General features: G+C 46.1%; 1 protein-coding gene across 1 annotated transcript in view; it reads left to right on the top strand.

The window, feature by feature from the left end:
* The window catches only part of WTIP (WT1 interacting protein), a 78,439-nt gene that overhangs the window by 38,624 nt on the left and 12,264 nt on the right, over nucleotides 1-27,551 (top strand). Inside the window, exon 3 of the mRNA XM_005530127.3 lies at nucleotides 17,932-17,999. Within this exon, the coding sequence (XP_005530184.1) occupies nucleotides 17,932-17,999 (68 nt within the window). The remainder of the gene's footprint in view (nucleotides 1-17,931; nucleotides 18,000-27,551) is intronic.

Raw genomic sequence — 27,551 nt, 5'->3', positions numbered from 1 at the left:
GGATCACCTGGATCCTCTCCTGGAATTTGGGTGCCTCTCCAGCTTTCCTTTGCCCTGGTGTTGATCTCACCATTGCTGCTCAGTGGGCCACCACTACCTGATTGTTTTCCTGATGTGTTGGAAGGGTTGAACTTCAGTTTTTGTCTCTGATGCATCTTGTGGGACGTTTTCCATTCCCCATGTGTTGTCTTTTTCTTTCTGCCTGCATTTGCTCTGATGTGTCTGCTACTGAAGAATTCAAACTTTGTTACGGTTTCTGTGTGGGCATCTTTTGTTTTCCATCTCAAACAGGCACCGTGGATGACTTTAGTCAAGATCTTAACTGCTTGTCAGTACCTTTATCTCCAAAATATAGTGAGCTCCTTTGGGACTGTTTGAAATCTTACTGTACCCTGGTAATTGCCCGTTTTGATTTGTTATGTGTATCTTTGGCTTTTCCTGGAAAAGTGTCTAAGGACTTCTGGCAGCTCATCATCCCCATATCAAGGAGGCAGGATTATACCACTTTGCTGCCATGGAAGCTTTAGTCTGTCCTCCCTCACCAGCAAAAATTCCTTTTCCAAACTCCAAAATAGTTTTCTATTCTTATTCCTGTTACCTGTTTTCCTGCTGTTTCTAGTCTTGGACTTGTCATTCCCTGGTGACAGTGCAGGGACAGGACCTCTCCCCTCCTGCCAGGCCAGCTCTCAGTCCAGCTCTGCAGCTCCCACCTGACCAGGACTGGAGCTCTTAGCAGAGGACACAGCACGATGAGGAAATCTGGTTTTTGCTGCTTCTGTTGCCTTTACCTCCTGAGCTGTCTGACAGGGGAGCTCTGGCTTTGCTCCTCAGCCATGCCCCTGTCCAAGCTGGGTTACAATCTCATCCTTAATTCTTGTTAACTGCTTATTTCCAGGGAGAGTTGTCTGTATGGCCTGAAAACACATTGAGGTTCTCACCAGAAAGCAGCCTAGGTTTTACCTTGCAAATTCATTTTACAGATCAAAGGTTTCCACTGCCACTCTTCACCTTAAGGATGCTTTGACTTCCTGTGGGACTAGAAAAGCTCTTTCCCGTAAGAATCTTGCCATGTACAAAACAAAATAAAGATTTTTCTTTTGCTAAAGTTTGTCTTCACATTTATAAAATATGCAGTTGCAGCAGAGTTCAATACTCTGTGTTTGAGGCTTTCTTCTGGCAGAGGATATTGGCAAATGACAGAGGAACAATTCTTAGCTGAGAGGATTGGTAGGTTGGTGGTCACCAAGGGGTGGATCAGCCCAGGAGGCAGAGGACAGGTTTTTTTCCCACTTGCTAAGGGTTCCTTGTCCTCTTGGACAGATCACTTTGCCTATCTGGCTTGGCCCACGTGGACATAATCCTTCTCCCCTCCCTCACCTGGGTGCTACTGTGCTGCTTTCAATACTTTGAAATTATGTGGAGATCCTGAGGTGAAAGCACCAGAGGAGTGAGAAGTTTTTTTATACCTTTCAGTAATGATTGTTATATCACAAATAGCACAAATAGCTGCATTTGCTGGAGGAAACACTTGCAGTGTCTGGCAGCCAAACCATACAGCTGCTACTGCATGCTACTGAAACTAATTACTTGCTCAAATAATGCGTATTTACAGTTTATGGGGGACCAGTTTGAGGATTATATATCATTAAATAAATGGACTAATGCAAGATTTTAAAAAGTCTGCTTTCCCAGCACTGCTCCCAAGAGCCCTCAGTGCCTGGGCCACGTCAAAAGCGTTCCCATTCCTCTGTCCAAGCCCAACGTTGTGTTTTTAATTTATTTTCAGTATCCAAGGAATGCTGTCTCCAGTATTCAGAGGACTCTAAATCGGATGTGAGACACAAATGCACCAGAGAAGCTTATCAGAGAAACAGGCTTGGCATGAAGCCTACATAAACAACCATAAATTTTTCTCATTTAAATGAGAGGACTCGGGAGGATTGGCCGATTATAGCGGCAGTGGGCTGGCCTTGGGCACCAAGGAAAGTGCTTTGGTAACCCCTGGTATTTGACATGACCTGAATGTTTTGTCTGCTTATAAAATTACTGTTACAGACTGACCAGCTTGGTTCTGGTAAATTCACTTCCACAGGTCAGAGTTATTTACCAGCAATGGATGTTTTCTCCTCTCCATGGACTTCTCAGAAAATTTTAGCTTGTTTTAACCCAGGTAATGAAGAGCTCTTGTTTCCAACCATCCCTCGCTGCCTCACTCCCTTAGAACACAGAACAGGAAGAAACTCAGTAAATTCAATCTTGGCCAGAAAGCTATTTTTTTTCCCTTGCTTCCAATAAATATCTCATTTCCTGAAAATCCTGACTTTGACCAAAACTTCTGGGACTTTCTAGATTTATCATCACTCATGGCCAAATCCAGTTTCAGTTAGTGCTGGAGTAGTGTTGAGTTCATGGAGGGCAGTGTGATGAGCTCTGAGCTGGGCAGCAGGAGCTTGCTCCCATCACACCGACAGTAATCCCCAGGTCGGTATAAAAATAATGTCATTTTGCAATATGGCTTTGATTGTGGGCACCCTGCCAGAAACAGTAAGGAATTATTTTATGGGGTTTTTTGTGAAATTCCTATTATTTTACCAGTGTGAATCCTACACGTGGGTGCCTTGCACTGAACTGACACAAGTAAAAATATGCAATTGTCACACTTGCAAGCTTGATCCCACAAGTTTGAGTTAAGTCCAGTAAATGCTTTCTGAAAGGAAATCTGAAGCAAACTCTGCCCTTGGTCACTGTCACACCTCACCAGTGGTCAGTGTCCAGTCCATCCATATCCAGTGCTGCTCCCTTCACAGGGGTCAGTGGCTCCCTCTGGCAGTTCCCAGGTGTTTGATGGAGTGGAGATGCTGTGCTGTGCTCTTGGTGCTGGGCTGTCCCCAACAGGGCTTACCCAGTCTCCTGGCTTCAAATTAATGAGGGTTATTTTCTTCAAGCAGTGGAGAGAGCAGGAGTGTAATAACTTCAGGTGTAGTTCTGTGTTCCTCACCTGTCCCAAACATCCCTGCAGGCTCAGGGCTTGCAGGGAGTGAGGAGGGAACGATGCTGGGGTTCCTCTGGGAACGATGCTGGGGTTCCTCTGGGAACGATGCTGGGGTTCCTCAGGGAATGGTGCTGGGGTTCCTCAGGGAATGGTGCTGGGGTTCCTCTGGGAATGGTGCTGGGGTTCCTCTGGGAAAGGTGTTGAGTGTTTGGTGGACACTTGGGCCTCTTGCTTCGTTTCTCACAGACACTGGGGACTTGAGGGAAGGTTGTGTCATGGGCCAGAGTAACCTCCTGCCATTGTTTTGGGGTGGTGGGTGCTCAGGGCTTTCAGCATTTCACCCATAAAATGGCTGTTCCTGGGCAATAAATAACCCACCCTTTATGCTGAAGTGGCAAAGAGCATTTCAGTCTCCGTCCCACGTCCTGCAAAGCCAAGTAACACATGAAGATGTAGCTTCAGTGTGTTTTTGTGCTTGTGTGTGACATGACTGGAGGGACCTGGAAGCCCATGGGGCCAGAAGTGTCACTCACTCTCTCAAAGCATCTTCTGCCCAGCGGTTTTTCAAGTGCTCTGGTCTCCTCATGCTGTTTGGGGCAGGAGGGTGCCTGGGAGGCTTTTGACTGTCATGGCCTCTGCAATGGGGTTTAAAAACCCCAAGGTAAACTCCATTGCTTTTGAGGTTCTTTGGGCTCATTCCCAAAATGCCCCATGAGTGCTTTCTGCCGTGTGGTGTTAGGGGCAGGCCTGGAGGACCAGGTTTCAGGTCCCACAGAGACCCTCCCTCTCCTCTGCCCGTTCATGCCATGGGGTGCCGGTGGCACAGCAGTGCTGGGTGCTTGGTGATGGGGTCCCTCACTGCCTTGTGCACTGTCCTGCTCTTCCTGTCCCCACAGGTTCCTTTTGTGGGTGCACAAAATCCTGTGTTCCTTTCCCATTCCTGCTCAGGGCCCTCCTGATGTGCTGTTACTATTACTGCTTCTCTGCTGTGGCTCAGTCTTGGGCCTGGCCCTGGCTCTGTCATCTGCTGCTGCTCTCCTGGCTCTGCCATCCCCTGCTGCTCCCCCATCCCTGGCTCTGCCATCCCCTGCTGCTCCCCCATCCCTGGCTCTGCCATCCCCTGCTGCTCCCCCATCCCTGGCTCTGCCTTCCCCTGCTGCTCCCTCGTCCAGCTCGTGCAGCCCAGCCGGGGCCAGGCAGCCACCGTGGCTGGGGAAGGGCTTCCAGCAGCGCTCCCTGCTCTGGATGCCCACATAGGCTTGGTGCTTTCTCCTCCTCTCCACCAGCCCCCAACCTGACTTCTTGCCTAAAACTTTCCAGCATAACTATTTGTTTACCTAACTCCTGTGAACTTGCACTGTGTTTGGAGTAGTGGTAGCAAAAGTGAATGATGAGCCAGGCAGGGAACTGGACAAGAGACACTTTCAAAGTAAATGCTGTAAGAAGAGCAGTGGCTCTGACTCCATCCAGCAGGGTTTGCTGTGCTGGTGTGGTGACTGTGCCAGCACACAGCCACTGATACCTTCCAGCTCTTATGGCTGTGCCTGTGCAGAGTGACAGGCCCCTGATTTAGTGCATATTTAAAGGCAGGAATGGATTGATTGCTTGTTTTTGATTACTCACTCTTAGATCTCAGCAGTTGTCTGTCAGTGTGCTCTAAAACACAAGTGTGCTATGTCCTGACATTAAATTAGATTCAGTCACACAGCTCCCCTGGCTGCCTGGGTTCTCTGCACTATCACACTTCCAACTGCACTGCCTGCAAAATTTTTTCCTGGAAGTAATGCAAATACCTTCATTGAGTGAGTCAGTGGATTACTGACCTTAGGAACCACAGCAGTGTAAATTCAGTAAATTCAGACCCATAGAAACAATTTGCTGAATCAGTATTAACAGTGCAGTGGTCTCTAGAGCAGCACTCTCCCCAGACAAGTGTTCAAGATGATCCTTTAGGGTGCAGGAAGAAAATACTTCACAAGTGGATGTATATAATTTATAAATATATAAATGTACATGTATTGGAATTCATGTGCAAACGTTGTTTTACTGGTAGGGGAACATGATCAAAAGTTTGGACTAGGGGAAGAAAGCCTAAAGAACACACAGCCACCAGGACTTGTTCTGCTGATTCCATGAGTTATTTAACAAAGCACAATGTGTCCACTTGGGAAAATAAGGCTGGAAATCATCTATTTAATCTCTTAAGAAAGTATGTAGGTGAGAGCCAGAGATCATTGTTTTTGAAGGGATGTTATTTTTTATTGCCCTGTTTATATTCAAGTGTCAAATCATCTCTGTTGTTAGAAAGTGTTGGTTTGGGCCCTGCTGCATGAGGCTGGTTCACGAGAGGAGCCAGTGGCTGCTCTCTCTGAAGTCCTGTGGGGTTTGGGTGATGATGGTGAAGATAATTTGTTTCACATACAGAGATGACAGCACAGAAGCCAGCAGATCATACAGTACCTGCACATTGAAACCTTGAGGAGGTTTCAAAATTTGCACAAAGGGGAAAGTTCTTTATCAGTGGAGTTCTGCAGCTGATCCTGTGCAGTTGTGAGTGATTAACTCCTGGGTCACAGGAGCCAGTGCATTTGATGTTTGTGGTTTGCTGTATAGCTGCTTTTTCATATTTGCTTCTAGCCTTTTCCCCCTAGCCCAAATGTTGGGTAAGTGAACAGGATATACAAAACCCAAAAACCAGGGGAAATCAGGAGTAAGCAGCTTTGATAGGAGCATGGCTGAAGGCAGAGGTTTGCAGTGTCTTAGTCACCAGTGGCTGTAGTGGAGAGCTGATGTCTCATGCTGGGTAGAGAAGAGAGGAAGGAAGTGGATTTAGCAGAAAATTGATTGCATCTACTTGGGCTCTTTCCAGCTGAATCCTGAGTTAAGTACATTCATCCTGAACTAATCGTTGTGGAGAATTGGCTGAAATCTCACATACTTCTTAAAAGGAAAGCTAAGCATTAAAGGAACAATATCCTTATTGTACCTGAGTGCCAGAAGAAGTGAGTGTACTGTCAGGAGCTGTACCTATTCACCCTCTGGCTTGGGAGCTGCTTGTGGCTTTAGTACTAATGTGACCTGTTGCAGGAAGCTGTGGTCAGTCCAGCACAAAACATCAAGGAGGGCTGAGCTTTGATTAGATTTCAGATTGGCTGAGCAGACCCCAGTCCATTTCAGTAACTGAGTAGAACTATGATTTTCAGTTTTGTTTTGTTTACAGCAAAGAATACTGGAATATTGTCTAAAACACATATCTAAGGTCCTAGCGAGGTTTTATTCCAAGTTACCCAGGATAAATCTGAAGTAATGTTATTGACATCAGTGTAATTGTTCACCAGTGTGGGCAACAGGAGAGTTGTTCTCTGTGCAGATCTTTCGAATTTACAGCTACATAATCTAAACCCAGAGAATGCCCTTCAAAACTAGCAGATGCTTTAATACTTAGTCATTCTGAACTTCTCTCACTGTGTACTATGCTAAGTTTTCTTCGTGCTTCTGGACCCAAGGACCACTCCCTGACACATTCTTCCATTGTGCCATGAAGAAAAGGGTTACAGCTGTTGCTCAAGATGTCATTTCTAGGCACCGTGGGTCTTAACAATCTCACTTTATTGAGATTTATCTCAAGGGAAGGGGAATTGTGCACTGTGAGCTTGATTTCACCAGCGTGAGCACTTTGTGGACAGGACTCAAGCCAAGCCCTGCTGGTGTGTGGAGGTTCAGCAGCAGCGCCCTTTGATGCTCTTGTGCTGGGTGCTGACTCACATGGTGCTAGTGAACTCTGCAAATCCATTCTTGTTCTTGTGAGACAACGCACAAGAGAGTTTAGGGAAATTGCTCATCTCCCTTGAGGCTCTCCTGCATGTTGCCACAGGACTGGGCTGTGTCCACTCCTTTTGTTCAACGTGCTTTTTTGTATGTTGGGAGATGTGATGCTGCAGCTCGCTCCATGCTAAGATGACATTCAGCAACCTGCCTGCTCTTCCAGCTCCTGTTCAGATGTCTCACATGCTTCAGAGCCTGGCTAAGCTGGGACTTTGAGTTGAGGCTGAACTTGAATGGAAAACAATGACTTGCAGGAAAGAACATGCAATGGTTCAATGTATCAATGGTGGGGGGTCTGCAGTACCCAACAGCCTTACCCAGCATTTGCCAGTTTTCAGGTGGAGGCTCCAGTGGGTTCTTGCCCTGCTGTAAATGTCCACCTGACACCAAACATCCTTTTTTATTTCTTCCTTCTTCTTCTTCCTTCAGTCTTATTGGATGCATTCCCATCGGAGTAGCCTCCCTTTGTGTTTCTCAGCGCATCCCTCACAAAGGCTGCTCAGGAACTTGAGGCAGTGCAGAGCTCAGGAGGTTGATCCTGTCTCCCTCAGGGAGATCACACAGTGTGAACTTTGATTCAGGGACTCTGTTCCATGTGTGTGTGTCCAAAAGAAGGCCTGAGCAGAGTCTCAGAATGCTGCTAGATAAAAATACCAGTTGTGCTGGAGGTGTGCATCCCATTCATATCCAGGTGCAGCTGAAGTTTCAGACTTTGACTTATAGAGCTCTTTAGTCTGCTGGTGATGACTCTGGAGGCTGCTGTGGTCTCTAGGATGCAACAGGAGCTTGAGATCAGCAGAGGTTCAAAACAAAAAAAGAGAATGTTTCATACAATGCACAGTGAAATTGTGGGACTCTGCCATAGGAAAAGTGTGGAGGCCAAAAATATAAATGATCTCATAGAGAAATTAGACAAATTAGAGAAGAATTGCTCCAGTGAGGCTATTAAACATAATAGTTATGATGCAACCTGTGGTGCAGGAAGGCCTTAAGTGCTGGCTGCTGGAAGCTGAGAGGTTATTCTTGGGAACACTGCAGCTGTGTGAGCCCTGTTTGCAGTGCTCCTTCCCAATGAGCTTCCACTCCTGGCCAGATGTGGAGCCAGGATGCCAGGATGGATGGAGGCTTGTTGCTCACATTGTGGTGGCTCTTGCTGGAGGCTGAATGAGAGCCACCCCCATGGCACACATGGCTCCAGCCAGGCCCCTGGAGGCCGTGTCCTGCCTGGAAGGCTTGGGCTGGAGTGGGCTGCGCTTTGGGGATGGATTTACTCTGCCATGGAATGGGCTGGCACTTGCACCCTGGGACAGTGTGATAAGACAAGTGCTCTTTTAAGTCCTGGCTTACAGGCAGCAGCTGGAAAATTGGAATTCCTTGCTGATAACAAACAAGAGGCTGTGATGGAGCGGTGAAAGCTTCCCGCAGTGGAAGCTACCTTGGGGGAAGAGCTGCACCCCCCTGCCCTCCCAGCTTATGAGTGGTGGCAAGGCCTCTCATGGTTTGGTGGGGGTTTTTTGCATTTGTAAACCCAGCCCTGGGGGAAAAACATTAAATTGAAGTACACTTGGAGCTTTATTTTACATTTTCTTGTGTTGCCACTTGCTGGGTTGTTAAGTAATATATATTTTAAGATATATGTTAATATCTGGACCCAAAGTAGCTGTTAGATCAATGCAGGCAGTTGTATTTCTGTTTTTAAACATGCACTTGGCTTATGTTTTTGCAAACCCTTTTTCAGCATAACTTCTTCTGTTGGAGCTCTGTGGAAATAATTTATGTGTTAACCCAGAAATTGATGGGTGGTATGGGGTAGAATAAATATGTAAGTGGGAGAGAAAGGAAACATCTGCCAATTTAAACTTCAGCAAATTATATGGAAGCCTGAAAGTATCTGCTAAGTTTATAATACAGTCTGCACAGGAACGCCTTGCCAGAGGTCAGAGAGCTTCTTGTCCCTGCAGCTTTAAGCAACCTTTTGGTTAAATAACCTGACTGAAGAGTAGGAGGAGACAGAAAGGAAGAGAGAATTCCACACTAGAGTAAACATGGCACGGAGATTAGGGATACCCTGCCAAGAAAGGTGGGGTTTTCCAGCAAGGTAACAAAAGATATTAGCTAACTATCTACATAATCCTGCTGGAGGCTGACAGCTGCAGTCATGCAGAGAGGTTGGGGCAGAAATGTGCCCTGCACACCTCAGAAACGTGTCCAGCACCCACTTGGGGCTGTGGTGGGCAGAGTCCTGCGGAGATCTCTGGGATGCAGGATGCAGCAAAGGAGCACCACTGGGTACAGAGGTGTTCCCTCCTGTGCCACAGGGCAGAATCCAGGGGAAGTTAATGAAGTTCTTCACTCATGGCAGGTTAAGGTTAAACTGCAGAGGAGAATCTCGAGTTTACCTTGGGCTTACAAGCATGTCAGAATGGTTGTGCTGTGTTTTCCCTGGGGTTTTGATGGGTGCAGAGCACAGAGCCCTTCCTGGCGATGCTGGTACCTGGGGCCTCCATCCCCAGCAGCTGCGAGCCCGGCGGGGCAGCAGGGAGAGGATGATAATTGTATTACACCAGAGTGTGCTTTTGTGAGAGTCCAGGGAAGAGCAGGGAAACGGTAATTGGGAGGAAAAATAGTTAACTACCATCTGCTTCCCCAGGGCAGAGCGACGAGATGGAGAGTGAGAAAGAATGCTGACTTTGTAGCCACGGTTAATTTGCACTGAAAAGCTCGGTTTTGGTGTACAAATATGAATCACTATAGGATCTTAAACTAGAAAATGGTTTCCAATTATTAATTTGAAAACAATTTATTTTAAATGATAATTTAAATTATCGTTTTAAACTATTTTTTACGTTTTTTCCACATCAATATTTCTTGGAATTGAATCTCTTTAAAGTGTTTGTTCATATCTTGCTATGTCTGCCTACCTGATGATAATATTTTATTGGAATTTGTTCACAGACTCTGAATACTCTTCCCTGAAAGAACCTATGTAAAGGGAGAAAACAATACACATCCTGTACTCCACCTTCATAGGCCTCCAACATACGATGCCACCTTTTGTTTGCAAGAGTTTAAATTTCAAATAAAATCCCAGCATTCTTTTGAAAAAAAGGAAAGGGCCTCTCCCCTGCTTAGATTGTCAAATCCCAGACTAGCCTGGAATTGAATAGGCCAAGTCAGTGACCTCAGGCAGAAAGAATGTTGGTTATTTACGTAGGGCTTCTGCTATTTTAGCAGCAAACCTTTTCTTCTGAAAGGACAATGTATACTGTTTTGTGTTTATGGCCGAGTAAAAAGCTTGTACATTTGAGATTTGCATCGTAATAGCCTCGTAACTCAATATACAGCATCCTCAAAAATAGCAGTGCAAGGCTCTGTTTTGTCTTAGCCAGGGCTGGTCTTTTAGAGGCTTTTACAAAAGTTCTCTGAAAAACCCGACCTTAAGATTCAGCTGCTTATATGTTTGCTTTGGTGGCTTTTTTTTTTTTTTCTCCTTTTTTTTTCCTCAGAGTTTTGTTTTTTTTAAAAACCTAAAATTACACGTGGTTTCTTTAGGAGCTATCAGGTCAGTGCTCAAAATATTTTGATGCATCTCAAGCTAAGCTGTGCCTGCAGCTTGAAACCAGGAAAACGTGTGAGTGTGTGTGTGTGTGCAATCCAGACACTGAGCATTTTTCCTGAAATAATGGGAGATCTTTACAGGCATTCTGGCCTGGTGGATGAGCCTGCAATTCCAAATGGTTTTTAAAGTGTGCCTTTCTCAATAGATCGTAACCATGAGGAGCTATTGTGTGAGTAAAGCACACATTTAGGATCCAATCCTGCATTCCTTAAAGTCAATGGGAGTCTGAGCGTGAAAGGAATGCAGGATTGGGTCCTGGAACAGGGGAGCAAAATTGTGTGCCAGATTGCTTTGAAAAGAAGAATACAGCACATCCACAGTAGCCACTTTTTAGTGTTTCAGATTTCAAACAGCCAGAGTCTGTGAAAAGTGGCTTCTGCCAACATGCAGTATCTTCTATTCAAAGGAATTTGGCATCGATTTTTTTTCTTCCCCTATCTTAAAACCCCTGAAAACCCTAGAAATTCACCCCTTCTTTCACAAAGGCTGAGCATTATGAGGAGGGGAGGGGGCCATGGCAGTGGGGGGATGGAAGTTTCTCCAAGCCCAGGGGCTAGAGCTCAGTCCCCTCCTGGCACCCTGACTGTGGTGGCAGCTTCATCACAGGACCCCAGCATGGAGAGCCTGTGCTCGGTGGCTTTGTGTGAGTCCACTGTAGGAAACCAATGTGAAAAACTTAATTAGTAGTTATTGAGAGGCTAAAGCAGCCTCGGTTTGCCCCGCTGCAATGGGTGGGGTGGCAGAAACCCTGTGGAAAGAAAACCCCTGTGAGAGAGGCAGTGTAAGCCAGGATGGGCAACTCCAGGCCCAAACTCACATGTGAGTAAAGGAGGAATGGTAACAGATAAAGTATTAGAAGCTTTTGTTTTCTTTTGGCACATCTTCAATTCCTAGGCAGGCAAACCTCCTCTGCTGCTTAAAAGGAAACAATTCTCTGGGTGAAATTCTGCTCCTGTTTTAGCCAGAGGTGTCTGGGCAGAGGAGGTAGCAGGGGTGGTTTGTTATTACTTAACATTTTCAATTATTTATTGTGTTTGTAAAACTTGGTATTTTTCTTGAAGTTTCAGCTTTTGGACTCAGCTGGTGACTTAAATTTTAGCTTCTACTGTTCAGAAATAGTGGCTGTCCAATCTAGGGGTTTGTGGAGAACTGGTTTGGGTTGTGGAGGTTTCTCTTGCCGTTCATCTCTTGGGTTCTGTGTGGCCAGTTCGTCGGTCAGCAGGTGGTGTCACACAGCTCAGAGGGACGGTCACTGCTCGCATGCAGAAGCTGCAGTGTGTGCCAGGGGTTGGTGGGCAGTGGTGCCCATGGTGATGCTGCTGTGGGCAGGACCTTCAAGAGGACCCTGGCTGGAAAAGTGCCTTTGGGAGTGTGGGCAGCCTGTGGATGCACCACAGACCAGCTCACAATCCCAGCAGCCCCACACCAAGAGCCAGAGCGTTTTGCAAAACAAAAACCAGGTTTGGCCTGGCAAAAGTTTCCATTTCACTGAGCAGTGATGGAGAGTGTGGCAAGGTGAGCTGTGAGCAGGCAGAAGCATTTGCTCAGCTCAAACCACCTTGTGTCTCGTTCCACTTGCACAGGGCTTTGGGGCAATACATGGGAGCTTTCCTTCAGTGTTAAGGTAGCTGGGAGATATTTGAGTGAATGTTCTGTATTAATGCTCTGTGTGTGTGTTCACACATCACTGCAGCCTGGCTTTGGGAGACTGTCACTTAAGGTGCTGGGATGAGACGAGTCCTGGTGCTGGTGTCACATCAGTCACTGCAGGGATGGCATCTGAAGCAGTTAACAAGCAATTAGGTCCATGTTTAATATTGCTAACTAAAACAGACACAGTTCTTTGGTCAGCCAGGCATGAAGAGCTCAGGCTGCCACACTCAGGAAGCTAGGCAAGTCATGGACCAGAGCTTGCAGAGATCCTCTCTGTGTGTCCTGATCAGCCTTAGCACTGACAGTTCATTAAATAGGAAGGAGGGAGAATCTCAAGGAGAGAAGCAATGTGAGATTTTTATATTTTTTTGCCTCCAGAAAGAGCTGTTAAAGAGGGATGCTGTGTATCTGTCTTGCTGTGAGACAGGACAGGAGTTTCTGGGTGCCCCTTTCCCAGCAGGAGCAGGACATGGCTATGCTGAGGGCTCTGGCAGAGCCCTGGTGCTGTGCAGGACAGGAACAGCCACCCTGCCTGTGCCTTGGCTCTCCCTGTGCTGCACAGCCATGTCCCCAGCCAGCAGGAATGGCAGCCACTGAAGTGATATTCCATGGTGTTAACTTGGGCTGTTCAGACTGTTAATTAGCTCTGCTTTAATGAATTTCCCATCTTTAGCAGTGATGCCTACAACTGAACTCTTGGATTGCACTCCATATGGGAAGGTTTAATTACATTTTGTGGCTAAAACAGTATCCCTGTTCCACACAGCTGTGACATTAGGGGTAACTGAACATTATTAGTCACTTCACTCTTTGTCTCCTCTAATACTGAAACTTTCCCACATGAAGTTAATAGAGGCACATCTCTGTTGAGAGTGGCAGGAGAGGGAGCCTGATGGTAAGGGGGTGCTCTGCTGTGGGTTTTTCAGCACGCTGGTAATCTCTGGGATGCAGCAGGCATTATCTGGGAGGCAGGGCTGGGGCTGCAGCATTCCCATGATGTCAGAGGGGAGCTGCTTGTGTTTGAGTAGCGTCAGGCACGGAGACAATGCAGGCTTCTCACATGAACTTGCTTACTTCACACTACTACTAAATCATGATTACCAAAGGGTTGTGTGTTTTCAATCATCAAAGAACTTGAAATATTATAATAATGCTCAGCACTTTTCAACTTCAAAGCATGCTGCAAACAATAATTAGGTCTAATAACCCTGCTGTGACAATGAGACATTCCTATCTCCTGTTTTACAGCAGCCAGGGGGGTGTCAGCCCCTGCTCCGGTTGCATCCATCCTGTGTGAGACAGGAGATCTTCCACTGAAGGCTGTGATTGATAAACTGACCTCTCCACAGGCAAACACTCACAGCCAGCAGCAGCAGTGATGCTTTCCAGGCTGAAGGGGAAAGGCAGGACACTTCCAGTGCTCTTTTGGGCCATGTCCCCAAGACTGTAAAATCTGGGCTCATTCACATTTTGTTCCATGGGGACCTGGAGCAGCATTTGAAACAGGAGTGAAAAAAAGTTGTGTTCCATCTTGGCTTCCTGGCTGGTGTGTTCTCACCAGGCAGCAAAGTGTTGTGAAGACTGGGGAGAATACTGTGGACAGCCCAAGTGAACTGGGGTTCATTTTTCCTTTTGCAAGCTGTCTAAGTTGGACCCTTTGATAAAGGAGCAGCTGTCCCATTCCTTCTAGTCTGTGACATGTAGGAGATAAAAATTGTGCAGGAAATACTTGATGGACACATTTAAATAACAGACATTTATAAAATGGTTAAATGTCCAAACCACTGTTAAAAACTTAGAGATGGTTCTGCTTTAATTTCTATTTCTTTTTTAGAGTTCCACAAAACCTGCATTCTTTTGGATGTTTGTCATGTTGGTTGCAATCACCAGTTGTGATTGGTCCTTGGGATAGAGTCATTTCTAGCTTTCATTTTATTATCTTCTAGATTATCTCATGAATGTTTGCACTGTTTGCTGGGGCGTTTGTGAGGTCTCTGCCTCCCACCCAAGGTGGTGGAACTCCCTTCTCCTGGTGCTCGCTCCCCCTCCAAGGTGGGGCTGTTGGGAAATGGAAACTATTTGTTTGTCACTGGCAGTGCAAAATCTTTGTTTACTGTGGGAAAACAAGGCTGAAGAGCACTTGGGGGAGAAGGGGCTTCCCCCCAAAAGCTGCTGCTGGTGTCAGGAGCCTGCACACAGCTGGGTGGCTCCTGCCCCAGGCCAGATCCCCCTGTGCATCCCCTGTGCATCCCCTATGCATCCCCTGTGCATCCCCTGTGTGCTCCCTGTGCATCCCCTATGCATCCCCTGTACATCCCTGTGCATTCCCTGTGTGCTCCCTGTGCATTCCCTGTGTACATCCCCTATACATCCCCTGTGTGCATCCCCTATGCATCCCCTGTACATCCCTGTGCATCCCCTGTGCATTCCCTGTGTGCTCCCTGTGCATTCCCTGTGTACATCCCCTATACATCCCCTGTGCATCCCCTGTGTGCTCCCTGTGCATCCCCTGTGCATCCCCTGTGCATTCCCTGTGTGCTCCCTATATATATCCGCTATACATCCCCTATACATCCCCTGTGCATTCCCTGTTCTGCTGCTCTTTGGGTGTGAAACAGAGCCAATTCCTCACTGCTGCTGCTGCAAACTGGTCTGACGGGGCAGGCATGCCAAGGTGGGAATCCAGCAGGAGGAGGAGGAGGAACCAAGTGCAGTGTTTGTGAAACCCCATACTCTGAACTCTGTGCTAGGCTGCTCATTGTTATTGTAATGAGCCGTCAGCAAGTTGCATCAAGTTTTGTCAGAAGCTCTTGACTTTTTTTGTTTCAATATGATGAAAGCAAATAGTAACCAGGCTTGGCTAGACACAGTCATTCAAAGGAAAGCCAAGCAGCAGGGCCTGTGTGCCAGTGGGCAGGATGATGTTACCTTCCCTGGCTGGCCAGGTGCTGGCATCAGCTGGCTAAAGCAACATCAGGGGGATTTTACTCGTAATTTCTGCCTTATTGACAGTAACAGGTCACAGCTACACCCAACAGTCCTGGTCCCCGAGTAGCTCCAGCCCTTTGAGAGGTGAAGCCCCCTTGTCCAGCAGCTGGAGCTCGGGGAAAGCATCCCAACATCAAGGTGATGCACCCACCTGGGGCTGGGGCCACAGCACTGCCTCTCCTCAGGATTCCTGTCTCCCTGGCAGCACTTCCCTCTCGACTGCAGTTTGCACATGATGCACTCCGAGGCTGATGTTTGACCATGTTCAGTGCTGTCATTCAGTCAACCCTTCCACAGGACAGGAATGTACACTTTTGCCTTTATTTCTAAAATGCAGGATGTTGAAGCCAATATAGGCATCCATGGTTGGTTGAGTGATAACTTGCTGTTTCTTGTTTATGAGATAATTATTGTACAGTCCTTGAATGAAATTCTTGCAAGGTAAAAGGCCTGTCAGTCTTGTTAATCATTGCTAGTAATAGTCATTATCATGTGGGCAAGCTGCTTGCCTGCTTTATGAGTTTAGGCAAGTCAGTTCCTTAACGGGTGTCCTGTATTTTTCAGCTGAAAAATGGGGGAAATGGTATTTTCCCTCAGTTTTGAGAGGTGTTGTGCTGGGAGTGCTGTGTGCTGCAGAGGTGGCATGGGGACACTCCCAGTGGGGCTGGGCACAGGGCAGGCAGCTGCCAAATGCAGCTGAGACCTCTGATGTGTCTGAGAGGTGCTCCAGAACACTGGATTTGCCTTGTTGGTTTGGATCAGAGGCTTCCCGCTCCATCCCAGTCCAGGAAAGTGCTGGCCCCACTGGTTCCTGCCAGTGATGCTGTGCTGAGGAAAGAACCAGAGCAGAATTTGTGCCATTCAAGCTCAGCACTGCCAGGCTGGGGTACAGGGTGGGATGTCAGGGTCCTCCTGCCCCTTTGGCAGTGCCTTGGGAGATGCTGGTGCCTCCCTGCACCACTCTCCTGCAGAGACCCTTCCAGCAGCCAGCGCTGGGATTTGTCCCTGATGGCCAGCGCTGCTTCCCCTGCAGCAAACACCCAGCTCTGGGGTGAGTGGGCACGGGGGATGTGCTGCATCAACACATCCAAGGCAGGTCCCTGTTCTGGCTGGACACTTCATGTCCACCAGCTGAAGACAAGTTGTGTGCCAAGGCTGGATCTGACAGAGACAACATGTCCTTTACAAAGCCATTCTGGCCTCTTTCGTTTTTCCCTTTCATTCCATGTACTTTACCTTTCCCTAGAGCGGTGTAAAAACAGCTTTGACAAGCAGGAGGGAAAATGCAGATGTGGTTGCTCCTGCATCAGTTGAGAGAGGCCCCAAGGTCCCCTGGTTGCTGTCCCAGCCTTGTTCAGGGGATGGCCCAGCTTCACCTCAGACTCTCAGAGGGTACATTGCCCACGGCCCCAGGGTCCTGGTCCCCACCAGAGCCACCAGGAGCTGGAAAGACAAACAAGAGCTGACTCCACCTACCAGCAGTATGGAGACAGCAGCCGTGAGATCGACAGCCCAAGAATGTGCACACAAAAGAAGCATTTCCCTCAGCCACGACAGTAAAACCACCAGACAACCGCATGCAGCATGTGATTTCCCAAGAGCATCAGCCCAGATCCCAGTTCCTTTGTGCCACACACTGTTTCCCAGGATCAGATCACAGTGGCAACATGGAAAAGGTGTTTTCAAACACTGCAAATTAATAATATTTTCCTCAACACTGTTTATGGAAACCGTGGAGAGCACTCCTGCCCCTCTGTGCTGGCCAGCTGGCTCAGCTCCCCCACAGGGATCAGTGGTGTTCCTGGTGCAGCTGGAGGAGACATCCAGGCTGATTCCATGGAGTGAAGCTCCAGCAGTGACCTGGGATCTGTTGTCCTGGGAACTCCTCTTGCCCTCTCCCTTGCCTGTGTTGCTGCTGGCACAGCCCGAGGCAGCCTGTCCATGTGAGGCTGCAAAGGGCTGCTGAGAGCTCCGTGCCTGGGAGCTTTGGCCAGTGGGACCCTGGCACAGTGGGAATGAGGTGACTTGGGATGAGTTTGCTTTCCCTTCTCCCTCTCTGGTTTTACTCTGCTGAAGCAGCACTGCTCTCAACAGAGCAACTCTGGTGTAAGACAGCTCTGATGTGCTCTATCTACAAAGTTATTTGGCTTGGTGGTTCTTGCATTCCTGGTTTGAATCCTTTCTGTTGAGACTCTCTGTGAATGCTGTGCATTTCTTCACTGTAAAGGGAGCCAGCAGATCATGACTACCACAGGCTGCTAGTCGAGTTCCACATGGTCTAATGAAATGGCAAATGTCAAAACTTGAATACAAAATCTCTCATTTTCAGTGTTTTACTGCCCTTTCTTCCATTAGATGTGCCTTGTACTGCTTTAGTGTTGCAGGGAACTGCTGTGGCATTGATTATTAATATTTTTGAGGGTGCAGGAACATCCATATGCAGTATCCTTTGTGTAGTCCTTTGGAGACAAACGCTGCTGCTGTTGACGGCAGTGGATGTGAGCCTGCTGGGATTTTACATGCCAAGAAAATTGTCTCAATTTGCAAAGGAGCTTTTTCCCCAAATCATTTTTGAGCTTAGATTGCAAGTTTTTCAGCAACTGTTATCAGCTGGGTTTCATAACAAAATACTTAAACATAACTTTTACTTGGTACCTAAGGCGAGGTTTGGTACCTGATTTGGTAAGAGCCAAGAGCCTGACCCTCAGGCCTGGCTCTGGATGGACCCTCCAGGGAGGAGAGGGGCCAGGAACAGACCCCACAGACACACAGGGGATGTGCTTTGCACTTTGCATTCTGAACTACTGGGTTTGGGGATGAAGAACAAAATTCTGATGGTCCTGTGTTTTAACAGGGAGAAGACTACGAGGGAAAGCATTCTACAATGTCAATGGCAAGGTGTACTGTGAAGAAGACTTCCTAGTAAGTAAGATTTCAGGCATTTTTTTATCATTTCTAAAGCAAATGGTTCTTTTATGTTGGCTTGTTTGTTTTGAGAGATGGTTTGATGATGCGGGGCCTCCTGCCAGTGGCGGAATTGGGAAGCATCTTCCACTGACTCCTTGGTTTGAAGTGGTGGCTGTAAAACCAAGTACACAACTGCCCATAAGCCAGCACAAAGTACACAACTGCCCATAAGCCAGGATAAACACAGGAGCTGCTCAAGCCTGGCACTTGAATTGCAGCCACAGAGACTTGCCTGCCAAGGCTGAGCTCGAAGTCAAACATCTGGGGAATACCAGTCATAACAGGAGGGAGAGGTTTGTGCTGGGAGCACGGCAGAGCTGTGCACAAAGTTGCTTTGTTGAGGCACAGTTTAATCACTGCTCTGCTCGCGGGGCTGTGGGGCTGACTTGTGATTAGCTGGGAGCTGTTGGTCATGGAGGGGCAACTCAGGTTCTCTCCCTGCTCACAGAGCTTTTGTAAATGCTTTACTTTAATAGAGACTAAGTCAAAAAAGAAAATGAAGCCTATTGTTGAGCTGTGTTGTTCCAAAAATAAAATATTCATGCAATTAAGGGTGAGGATTGTGCATCGCACCACAAATGATTCAATATGTGCAGACCATTTAGAGTTAAGATGAAGAGTATGGCGTGGCTGAGAATTGCAATTAGAGAGCAATGATATATTTTAGCTTAGAGGAAGATGAATTGGACAATCAGTATGTTGAATTTATGCCAGCTTATTTATTGAAATACTATTAATTTAGAAGCTTGGGTCTTTCATGATGACTTCCCATTTCTAATGAATATATAATCATGCTTTTTGCAAAGGAATTATTCAAAGTATATCCCACAACAAAATTCTTACTGGCAGTTCAAAGTGCACTAATGCATTTCTCATCAATGCAATCCATAAAATTCATGGAAATTCCTAAAATATAAGCTGTATTTGTCTTTACATGTTACACCTTTACTGTGAGCTGGAGCCTGTTGGAAAAGAAACCAAAATGTGTTTTGTGCAGAAAATAAGTATCTTGTTACAATTGAAACTTGTTACTGTTTTGCTTGCATTGTGGAGGGAAAATTCTTTTTTCTTCCTTTTTTTTTTTTTCCCCAGCTCTTTACTGTGTTTCTGCAGCAGCACAGGGAGGGGGAGAGGAGGTGGAGTGTGAGAGGGAGGAGCTCAAACCTTTGAGATTTTTCATTTGAACTGTGTTGGAATGTACTTTCCCCATGATCAAAACCTTTCATCCAGACTTAATGACATGATTGTTGTTATTAGCTTGTAATTTCAGCCTAAACACAAGAATTTTAAATCTAAAAATCTTAATCTTTTGGAGAACATTCAGTTTTCATGGGGTGGGGGGAAAAACTCTTAAGCTCAGGCATGTTGTGTACTGGGTTTCTGAAGGAAGATACTTGCAGAGATTTTCCCAGGAAAACTGAGATTAAGGACCTGATAGGAATAAACTTTCTGCAAGTTTGGGAACTGTTGGGACATTTAAGGCACAGATTTAAAAGCCCAAACATCCCACAGGTGTATTTTAGCAGATTCCTAGTAGCAGAGGGATGGGGAAGGAGAAAACGAAGGGACACTTGTGGAAGTCAGCAAAGAAACCAAATTCTGACATTGTCCCTGCTTGTGATATTCTCACTGTTTCTCAGGAAGTGATTGCATCTTCTCTCAGCTCCCTTGAGGAAATGTCATAGCAAGAATCCTAGGAATTCCTAGGAATTGTATGGTATCACTAATGAAATCAATCAACCTTGCCTATTTTAGAGTTCTGTAAATAGAGAAAGCAGAAAGCTTTTCTCAAAGTTGAAAGGAAAAAGGTTACAAAATAGCCATTAAAAAGGAAAGTGTTTTAACTACTTCATCTTCCCAGGTCTTCCTCCTGAACACCGGGAAACCCCAATTCTTTCTAAGAAGAGGCATTTTCAGTCCAAAGCAGAAAATGAAATGCTTTTTCTGGATAACTGAGAATTTCAGTCTCTAGCATGACTCCAGCTCTTTAGTGCAGCCCCATTACAGTGCAGCAGGATTCCCTGCTGACACCATGGTAGTGGAATGTTAGGGAAGGTAAGGCAGGGGGATAAGAGAAAGATTATTTCGATTTGGGAATGTAAACAGATACAGTCTAACTGTGTTGTAATTGTTTTGCTGCTAAGAAAATGCTGCCTGCCCTGGGTGTCCTTCCTCTTTCTTGGCTTCTGTTTGGGAATTGATCAGGAGAATTAGATGCTCCTGTTGGTTTGGGAGCAGGGTCACAGCTCAGTGGATTCACAGCCCGTGAGCAGGTTATTTCAAACCCAGCAAGGATAGAAGGCAGAGCAGCTTCAGATGAGGGCAGGAGGTGCAGCACAGCCCCACTGGGGGCACTGGTGACCCAGGATGGGCTGTGTGTACCAGCTTTGATCCTTCCATGGGTCCCAGGTCAGCCTCAGAGGTCGATGTTTCCTTGCCCACGGTGCCACTGAGGCAGCAGTGGCCTGAATGAGCCCCTCGCGTGCTCCCAGCAAGAGGCATCCCGAGGGGAAGCTGCTGTCCTGCCCATGGGGGACAGAGCTGGTGACACTCCCTGGTACCTGGAGGAGAGCCATCCCCTCACAGGGAGGGCTGTCATTGCTGCAGAGCTCTGTCCACACCCACTGTGCCTCTGTTTATCCCATTCATTATCCTACCCCATTCCCTATCATCCCTGGAGTCACACTGGCTGTGTCCTGCGGGCCAGTCCAGGCAGGACACAGCGATTTTGGGGCTGCATTGAGTAGCCCCTGAACAATGATGGAAGAAAAGCTGAAATGGCTCTTGATGTGAGTGAATGCAGAAAATTTTAGTAAAGAATAGATAGTCTTTAATTTATGGGTTTTCTCCTTTTGTAGCTGCTAGAAATATCGAACATCCTATAGATGTCAGTATTTTATTTCTCCTGCAATTCTGCATTTTGCTGTGGCAGAGCAGCTCCTGCTGGAGCAGTCTCCAGAGCTGCAGCCAGTGGCTCACATGGGATACCTGGTTCTTTAACTACCACTCACTCATGACAAATGAGCTCTTCCACTCAATCAGAGGTGATATGTGGAATTCACTGCAGTGTCATGTGTGATCCCTGGAGCCAAGGCCTTGAGAAAACCTGCTTTCTGATTCTTTCAAATGTTTGGCTCTTGTAAGAGCTCTCCTTGGCTAAAGTGTCCCCCTCGAGGTCCATCCAGTGCTGGGTCCAGCTGCTCCAGGGGTCTCCTCTGTTTGCACTCTGGCCAAGAGCTCCTGTGCAGGTTATGTTTGAACAGAGCACAGTTGTCACTTCAGGAAGAGCCTGAGAGCTTTGGCTGCCAAGTGCTTCCAGAAAATCACTCAGTGTAAGTGTGGCGTGAGGAGCTGCTGGCATCAAACTTTCCAAATCCACCCCTTTCTCGGAAAAGTGTTTTTGGTTTGTGGACACAGGTCCTGAGTGAGCTGCTGCTGGTGCTCATGCTCCTGGTGAGCCCCAGGACACCCTGCAAGAGCCACGAGGTACATCCTTCTGGCAAACAGTTTTCCCACACGTTTGGTCCTACTGAGGGCACAGTCTCCACACCAGGTGGCTTCTTTTGCTCTTTCTTTGCAGGGAAGAAGTGCCAGAAGTTTTTTGGTGGGCAAGGGAAGCCATGGTTCTGCCTTCTGTTGGGCTGGGAATCCCCTGCACCTGGAGGATTTGGAATATCTCTGCCTCCCAGGGTTATTTTTATCAGCCTTCTGCTTCCAGCTCTGATTAGCTGCACGTTCTCTCAGTGCTTAAACCCTTATTGGCTAATTGAATTAATGAATCAGATTTAAAAAAAGCAATCCACAGATAATTCTGCTTCTGCTTTAGACGTTGCCTGATCTATGCCATTGCCAGTAGGACACTGCATGTGTGAGGAGCAAAAAGAACAAAAACAACCTCCCAAACTTTACATTGCTTTGCTTTAGCTCTAGGGAGGATCCAGTTACTCCTTTAAATGCCACCTTAAAGTAACAAGTCCAGCAATGTCCAAGTCTTGCCCCAGCCCTGTTAAGAGAGTTATTTCATGAAAGGAAATAAAACAAATGACAGTTTAATCCTTTCCTGAAAGCTCTTTGGACACAGATGGCTAACTAGCCATAACAGAGACACTGTTCCTGGTGAAGTGAACAAAAAATAAATGCCTTACTGTATAATAAATAATCCCAGTCAGATGTTGATGTTTCATTTTGTTGATAAATTGCTGCATAATCATGGTGAAGGAAAAATAATTTTGTCTTTCCTTTTCTATGCTTAAATATCACGTAAAGAATTTTTTTTTAAAATAAATACTGTTTTGCTTGGCAAAATACACTTTTAAAATGTCACCAAAGCAGCCTGAATCTTAGATCTATTATCTATCTCTTTTCTTTTTTCCCTCTTTTTGATAGGCTTTTCCTTTTTCTCTTGAGGTAATGAACATTATTGAGTGGGGGTCCAGTAGAGGTTAAGAAATGAGAGAATTTCCCTCGAGGGAGGAGATGAGAGGGAAAATGAAGCTCGTGACAGATGTTAGTTACATTGCTTAATGCACTACTGGAAGACACTCAGATGCTCTGGAAATAACCTATTACAGACACCACAGGCTGAAGTGCATTGCATTAAGGTCATCCAAAACTTCCCCTTTTAAGATTTTCTCTTTCACTGTCTTAAAACTTTGCCAAATTTAATCATTTAGGCTGAACTTCTTCATGCTAGGTTTTTGCCTCTGGCTAACTTTACTGTCATTAGTTGTTGAAAGTTTCATCTAGAGCTGTTCATCCATTTCAGTGAGTAAGACTGGAGAAACTCTGCCCATGAATCCTCAGAGAGAAAGGATAAAAGCTTCTTTTTGCACATGGCAACCATAAAGAGACTCGGTGCATTGCAAACCTTCAGGAGCCTTTGGGTGTCCCCTCCCTGCTGTCCCCAGGAGGGTGCCCAGCCCCAGAGGCAGGAGGAGGGCAAGCAGATCACAGCCCCAGCAGAGCCCCTTGCAGCCCTGCAGTCCCTCCCCAGCCTTCCTTCTCTCCATCCAGTCTGGTGGGCTTCTGGATCCCTTTCTCCCCTACACCAGCCACTGGTCCCCACCCAGGACACTTCTCTTTGCTGGTCACTGCAATGCAAAAGTTGGTTACAGAGGACATAGAGAGCCTTGTCTTGTATCCACAACCATAAAAGTCACAATGATTTCAGAAATGCAAAAGTATCAGGGTGTGCAGGACCAGGAGGCAGGTGGGAAATGGTAATGCCCAGCCTTTCATGGGGGAAGGGACAGGATATCACCTTGGGAGCAGCTGAGTGATGATGGGCAGCTCCTCAGAGCAGGGCTTGCACCTTCATCTCCTGTAGCACCGAACACAGCAAGACCCTCACCCCAGCCAGGGCCCCTGGGCATGGCTGCAATGTAAATATTAATACTAATGAGGCTTTTCTTCTCAGTTTGTGCACATGCTGTTTTCCAGGCCTGGCAGTGTGGGAAATGGCCTGTCCCACTTGCTGGGGCACTCAGAAGATAGTTTTTTTTTAGTGTAATGGAAGCTGATGGAAGCTGGTGTCAGCTGGAGTCAGAGGTTTGATTTTCCATCTCAGCGACTATAAATGTTTGGAAGTCCCCCTTGGGAGGGAGCCCTGGGACTGGTGCATTACTCAGAGAGCCCATTTCTGCTAAGTGAGACTCAGAAAGAAATAGACTCAGTTGAAAAGGTGAATGACTGAAGTTTCAGCTTGTGTCCATTTCCTATCTAATGGGAATCACAGAGCACATGGAGTTCTAGATAACTGGGAGGATGCTGTATTTAGGAGACTTGCTATTAGAAGCCATACTTCAGTCAGAGAACAGACAGACATGGGAGTTTATTGATATGTTTAAACAATGATGGAATCAAAGCTTAGAAAAGGGACTTACTGCAATATTCCTGATGTACAGAAGCATAAGGAAGGCTGTGAGTGTTTTCAAGGTGCTGGTTGCTCTAGGTTGGGACAGAAGGTTCCAGAGGCATCATGAATACCAAGTGTTGCTGTGCTCCCAGATGCTGTCACTGAAAACAAAGACAAACAGTTTCTAGCATGTTCCTAATTGGGGCACAAGGGAGTGCAGTCATGTTGCTGCTTGTGTGTGTCTTGCTCCAGCCCCTCCCTGCCAAAAAATTTTGAAAACTTTCTTTCCTTAGTTTTCCCTAAGTTTGTAGTATGCCAGTGGTCCTGGGTTTATTTTATAAATTAATTTGACAGTAATGATGATTAATTGTGAAGCATTGGGTCAAACCTACAGATGTTTAAAATTCAACTTTCATACTATCCAGGGGTATCAAGGTCAGATATTGGTCTGTCTGTGCACTTTGGACTTGGATGTGAACCAGCATGAAGAGTGTGTGGAGCTGAATTTGGGTTTGCCTCTTACTGCAACACAATTCTGGAGTGCTGTATCCTGGATCAGGTAGTTACAAGTCCACTGAAGCTCGAGGCAGAAGTCCTATTGTCTTCAGGAGGGCACCTGGGTTTTCTCCCAGGGGTTGACCCCAGAGGACAAAGTTTTAAAGCTGGGGCCCATAAACAGTGAGAGAAGCTGAGGGTGAAGGCTGTGAGTGCAGGTGCAGGAGTGCAGGACACAGCACAGGGCTTACTGGGCAACACTGGGGCCACAAGAGGAAGCCAGCTGCAGTCCTGAGACATCTCAGGTTTATAAAAGAGCACTACACAGGCAGTGCCTGGGCCCAGGTGATAATGCAGATAAACATAATGCAGTGAAATTTCAGTGTGTGAGTAAGGTCTGTGTTCAGTGAAAGGGCGCTCAGCATTTCCTGAACTGGGTTGCAGATTGTTAAATGAGTTGCAGGGATCACTCTCTGGGACATGGCAAAGGAGACAAGGAAAGGCAAAGATGGATTTTTTCTGAGATGTAGCACTGCTCACTACCTTTTGTAACTATCCCATATGTTATATTTGCTGGTGGAATGTTGGAAGAGCCTGTTACAAAGTCCAGTTGGTTTCATGCCAGATAATCACTCCCCTATTTCCTCTTGAGATGGTGATCCAAATAGCCAGACTATCCATTTTGCTTAATATTACATTAGAAAATAAATTACAATAACTGAAGAACACTTAAAAGAACTAGAGCCCTTTCTAATTATGTCTTAACTCCTGCCAAACACTTGTAAGCAGACAGTATTTATTTTTTTCTATGGGAGGGTTAGAAAAAGACCCATGTGGGAAAGTGGCATGTTTCCACTTTGGTAATAAATGTTGGTATTAACTGCTGTTATGTTCTGAATTGAAATCTCTCAACAACTGTTTTGAATAAAATCCAGATAATTTTTTTTCCAGGAAGATAGGTTCTTGTGTAAACAGTTCCTTTCAGTGTTTGCAGTAGATGGTAGCAGTGACAGTAAACAACCTGCAGCATGGCCCTGTGCAGTGTGAAGTGCTGGACAGTGTGAATGGAGTCAGTAAATGTTGGGCTCTGTAATATGATGCAGAGTTAAAGCTGTTGATTCAGCCTTTTTTCTTGATCATTGTCACTGGGAAGCTCCGACAGGAGTTTGTTTAAGGAAGGTCTAGGTAAGAAAATCATTAGTGGCTCCTAATTAATCACACAGCAAGTAGCCTTGGCGAGTGCTCACCCAGGATCTGTGTGGTACTGTAGGATGTAAATGGTCTCTTCTCAGGGGTTATAAAATGCCTGACTGGCAGAGACAGAATTCAGGATCAGCTGAATTCTTGGCAGAGTTTTGTGCCTGGCCACACCACCTGCTAGCTCTGTGCAGAGCATGGAGTCCCTCCTTGTCCTGTCCTTCTCCTTTAAACATAACAAAGTGGAAAGACAGAAGCAAGAAGGCAAACTGCTGTGTGCTGTTTCCTCACAGACAGCAAGACAGAGTGAAGCAACAGGATACATGAAAGAGTTTCAGCAGGATGAAGAGTAAAGTTCTGGACTATTTTCCTTTCATTAATCTGTCACCTGCTATGAGGCTCCTTTATCTTTGAGCCTGAGAAGGCCCCATTTTGTCCAGTTCATTTTAATCGCTGCATTTAAATATGTGTGTAAAAAACAACAACAAAACCCCATCTGCATGAAACCAAATTTGATATTTGTTCCCTCTCTTAATGCAATCCCATGAATTTCTTACATTGTTGTGTACCATGTAGTAAGGGTCCCATGCAGAGAGCAAACAATACAGCAGTGAGAAGACAGATGCTCTACTAATGGGAAAGCAAGGAGCAGAGAGTCTGTGAGGGATTACAGGCAGCCTGGGGTTGGAATACATTATTAGCACAGCACCCAATTCAGAAATTAGTTTTCAGAATTAAATGCCTGAAGCATTTTGGCAAAAATTCCTTATCATCCCGCTTAAAAACTCTTAAAGCGTTTAAGAGTAGGAATCTCCAGCCTAGGCTGAGCAGCCACGCTCGGTGACTTTGCAGTGCTGCTGCAGTGAATTGGAGATTTTACAGCTTCATACCATTGCCGGGGCAGCAGCTGCCACACCCACTGAAATGTAGCCCACTGGCTCTGCTTGCACAAACCTTCAGCAGGTTTTGAACATCCTCATCAAAGAAGCAAATGGGCCTGAATGAGATTCCAAGGTCTGTTTCCAGGAGGAAGGTTTTGTTTTGTTGAGTGCATAACAGCAGGGAAGAGCAGCAGCCCCTCCTTGGGCACGGTCAGGCATGTGAAGGAGGAGCCGGTGACATGTCTTTTCAAAGGCCTGACATTGCCTAAGGTACAAAGTTTGGGTCCTGAAGCCTTTTTCAGGCACACTATTTTCTGAATGTTTTTCTTTTGAAAGTCATGATGGGAACATCGAACTTTAAAAGACCCTGGTAGACAACCGAGATTTGCCGCAGGACTGAGAACAGACAGGAGAAATTGTTTCTCATAGTACTTGGTGGGATTATCCTCCATGCATAATTGTTCATTATATGCTCAAAATTCATTGTTAATTTGTTTTAGAGATATTGCATATTAGATAGAAGAGTTATAAATCCCAAGATTATCACAGGAGGATACTAACAGGCCTAAATATTCAGGACAGAAGGGGTCTTGTTTTCCTCTTACATTGGAACAAAGACTCTTGGACAGGATCATTAGAGTTTTGTTTTTTGTTTTTTTTGCCTGTTTGATAATCAAAGTATATTGGACAGCAAACAAAAGAAAAGTTCAGCCAGCCAAGTCTTCTACTTTATTTTTACTCTTCTATTCTAACATAATTAACATATTTCTCAAGGTTTATTTAGTTTCCCAGAGTCTTATTTTATATAAGTGTCGTTGAGGAGCTGAATTACAAAGTCTTGATTTGTGCATATAAAATGAGATTTTATTATCCTGGTAGAGAAGACAAGGACAAGGTAAATACGGGAGAAAACAGTTGAGACCAGACTAAGAAATCAGGAAAAACAATATGCCAGCTCTTCAACTTGCACTTTGTTTTCTTTGCATCCTGGTGTATCCAGCATTGTACTCCTGAGTCACAGAAGGGAGAGTAAAGGGTAACACTTCATTTTCAGCTTTGAATTTCAAAACTGGTCTTTTA

This window comes from Pseudopodoces humilis, chromosome 14 (genome assembly GCF_049639895.1).
Source record: "Pseudopodoces humilis isolate 2021_Gansu_Grassland_sample_001 chromosome 14, ASM4963989v1, whole genome shotgun sequence".
Taxonomy (NCBI): domain Eukaryota; kingdom Metazoa; phylum Chordata; class Aves; order Passeriformes; family Paridae; genus Pseudopodoces; species Pseudopodoces humilis.
Note: the sequence above shows the minus strand (reverse complement) of the source record. Positions and strands in the feature narration are given on the sequence as shown.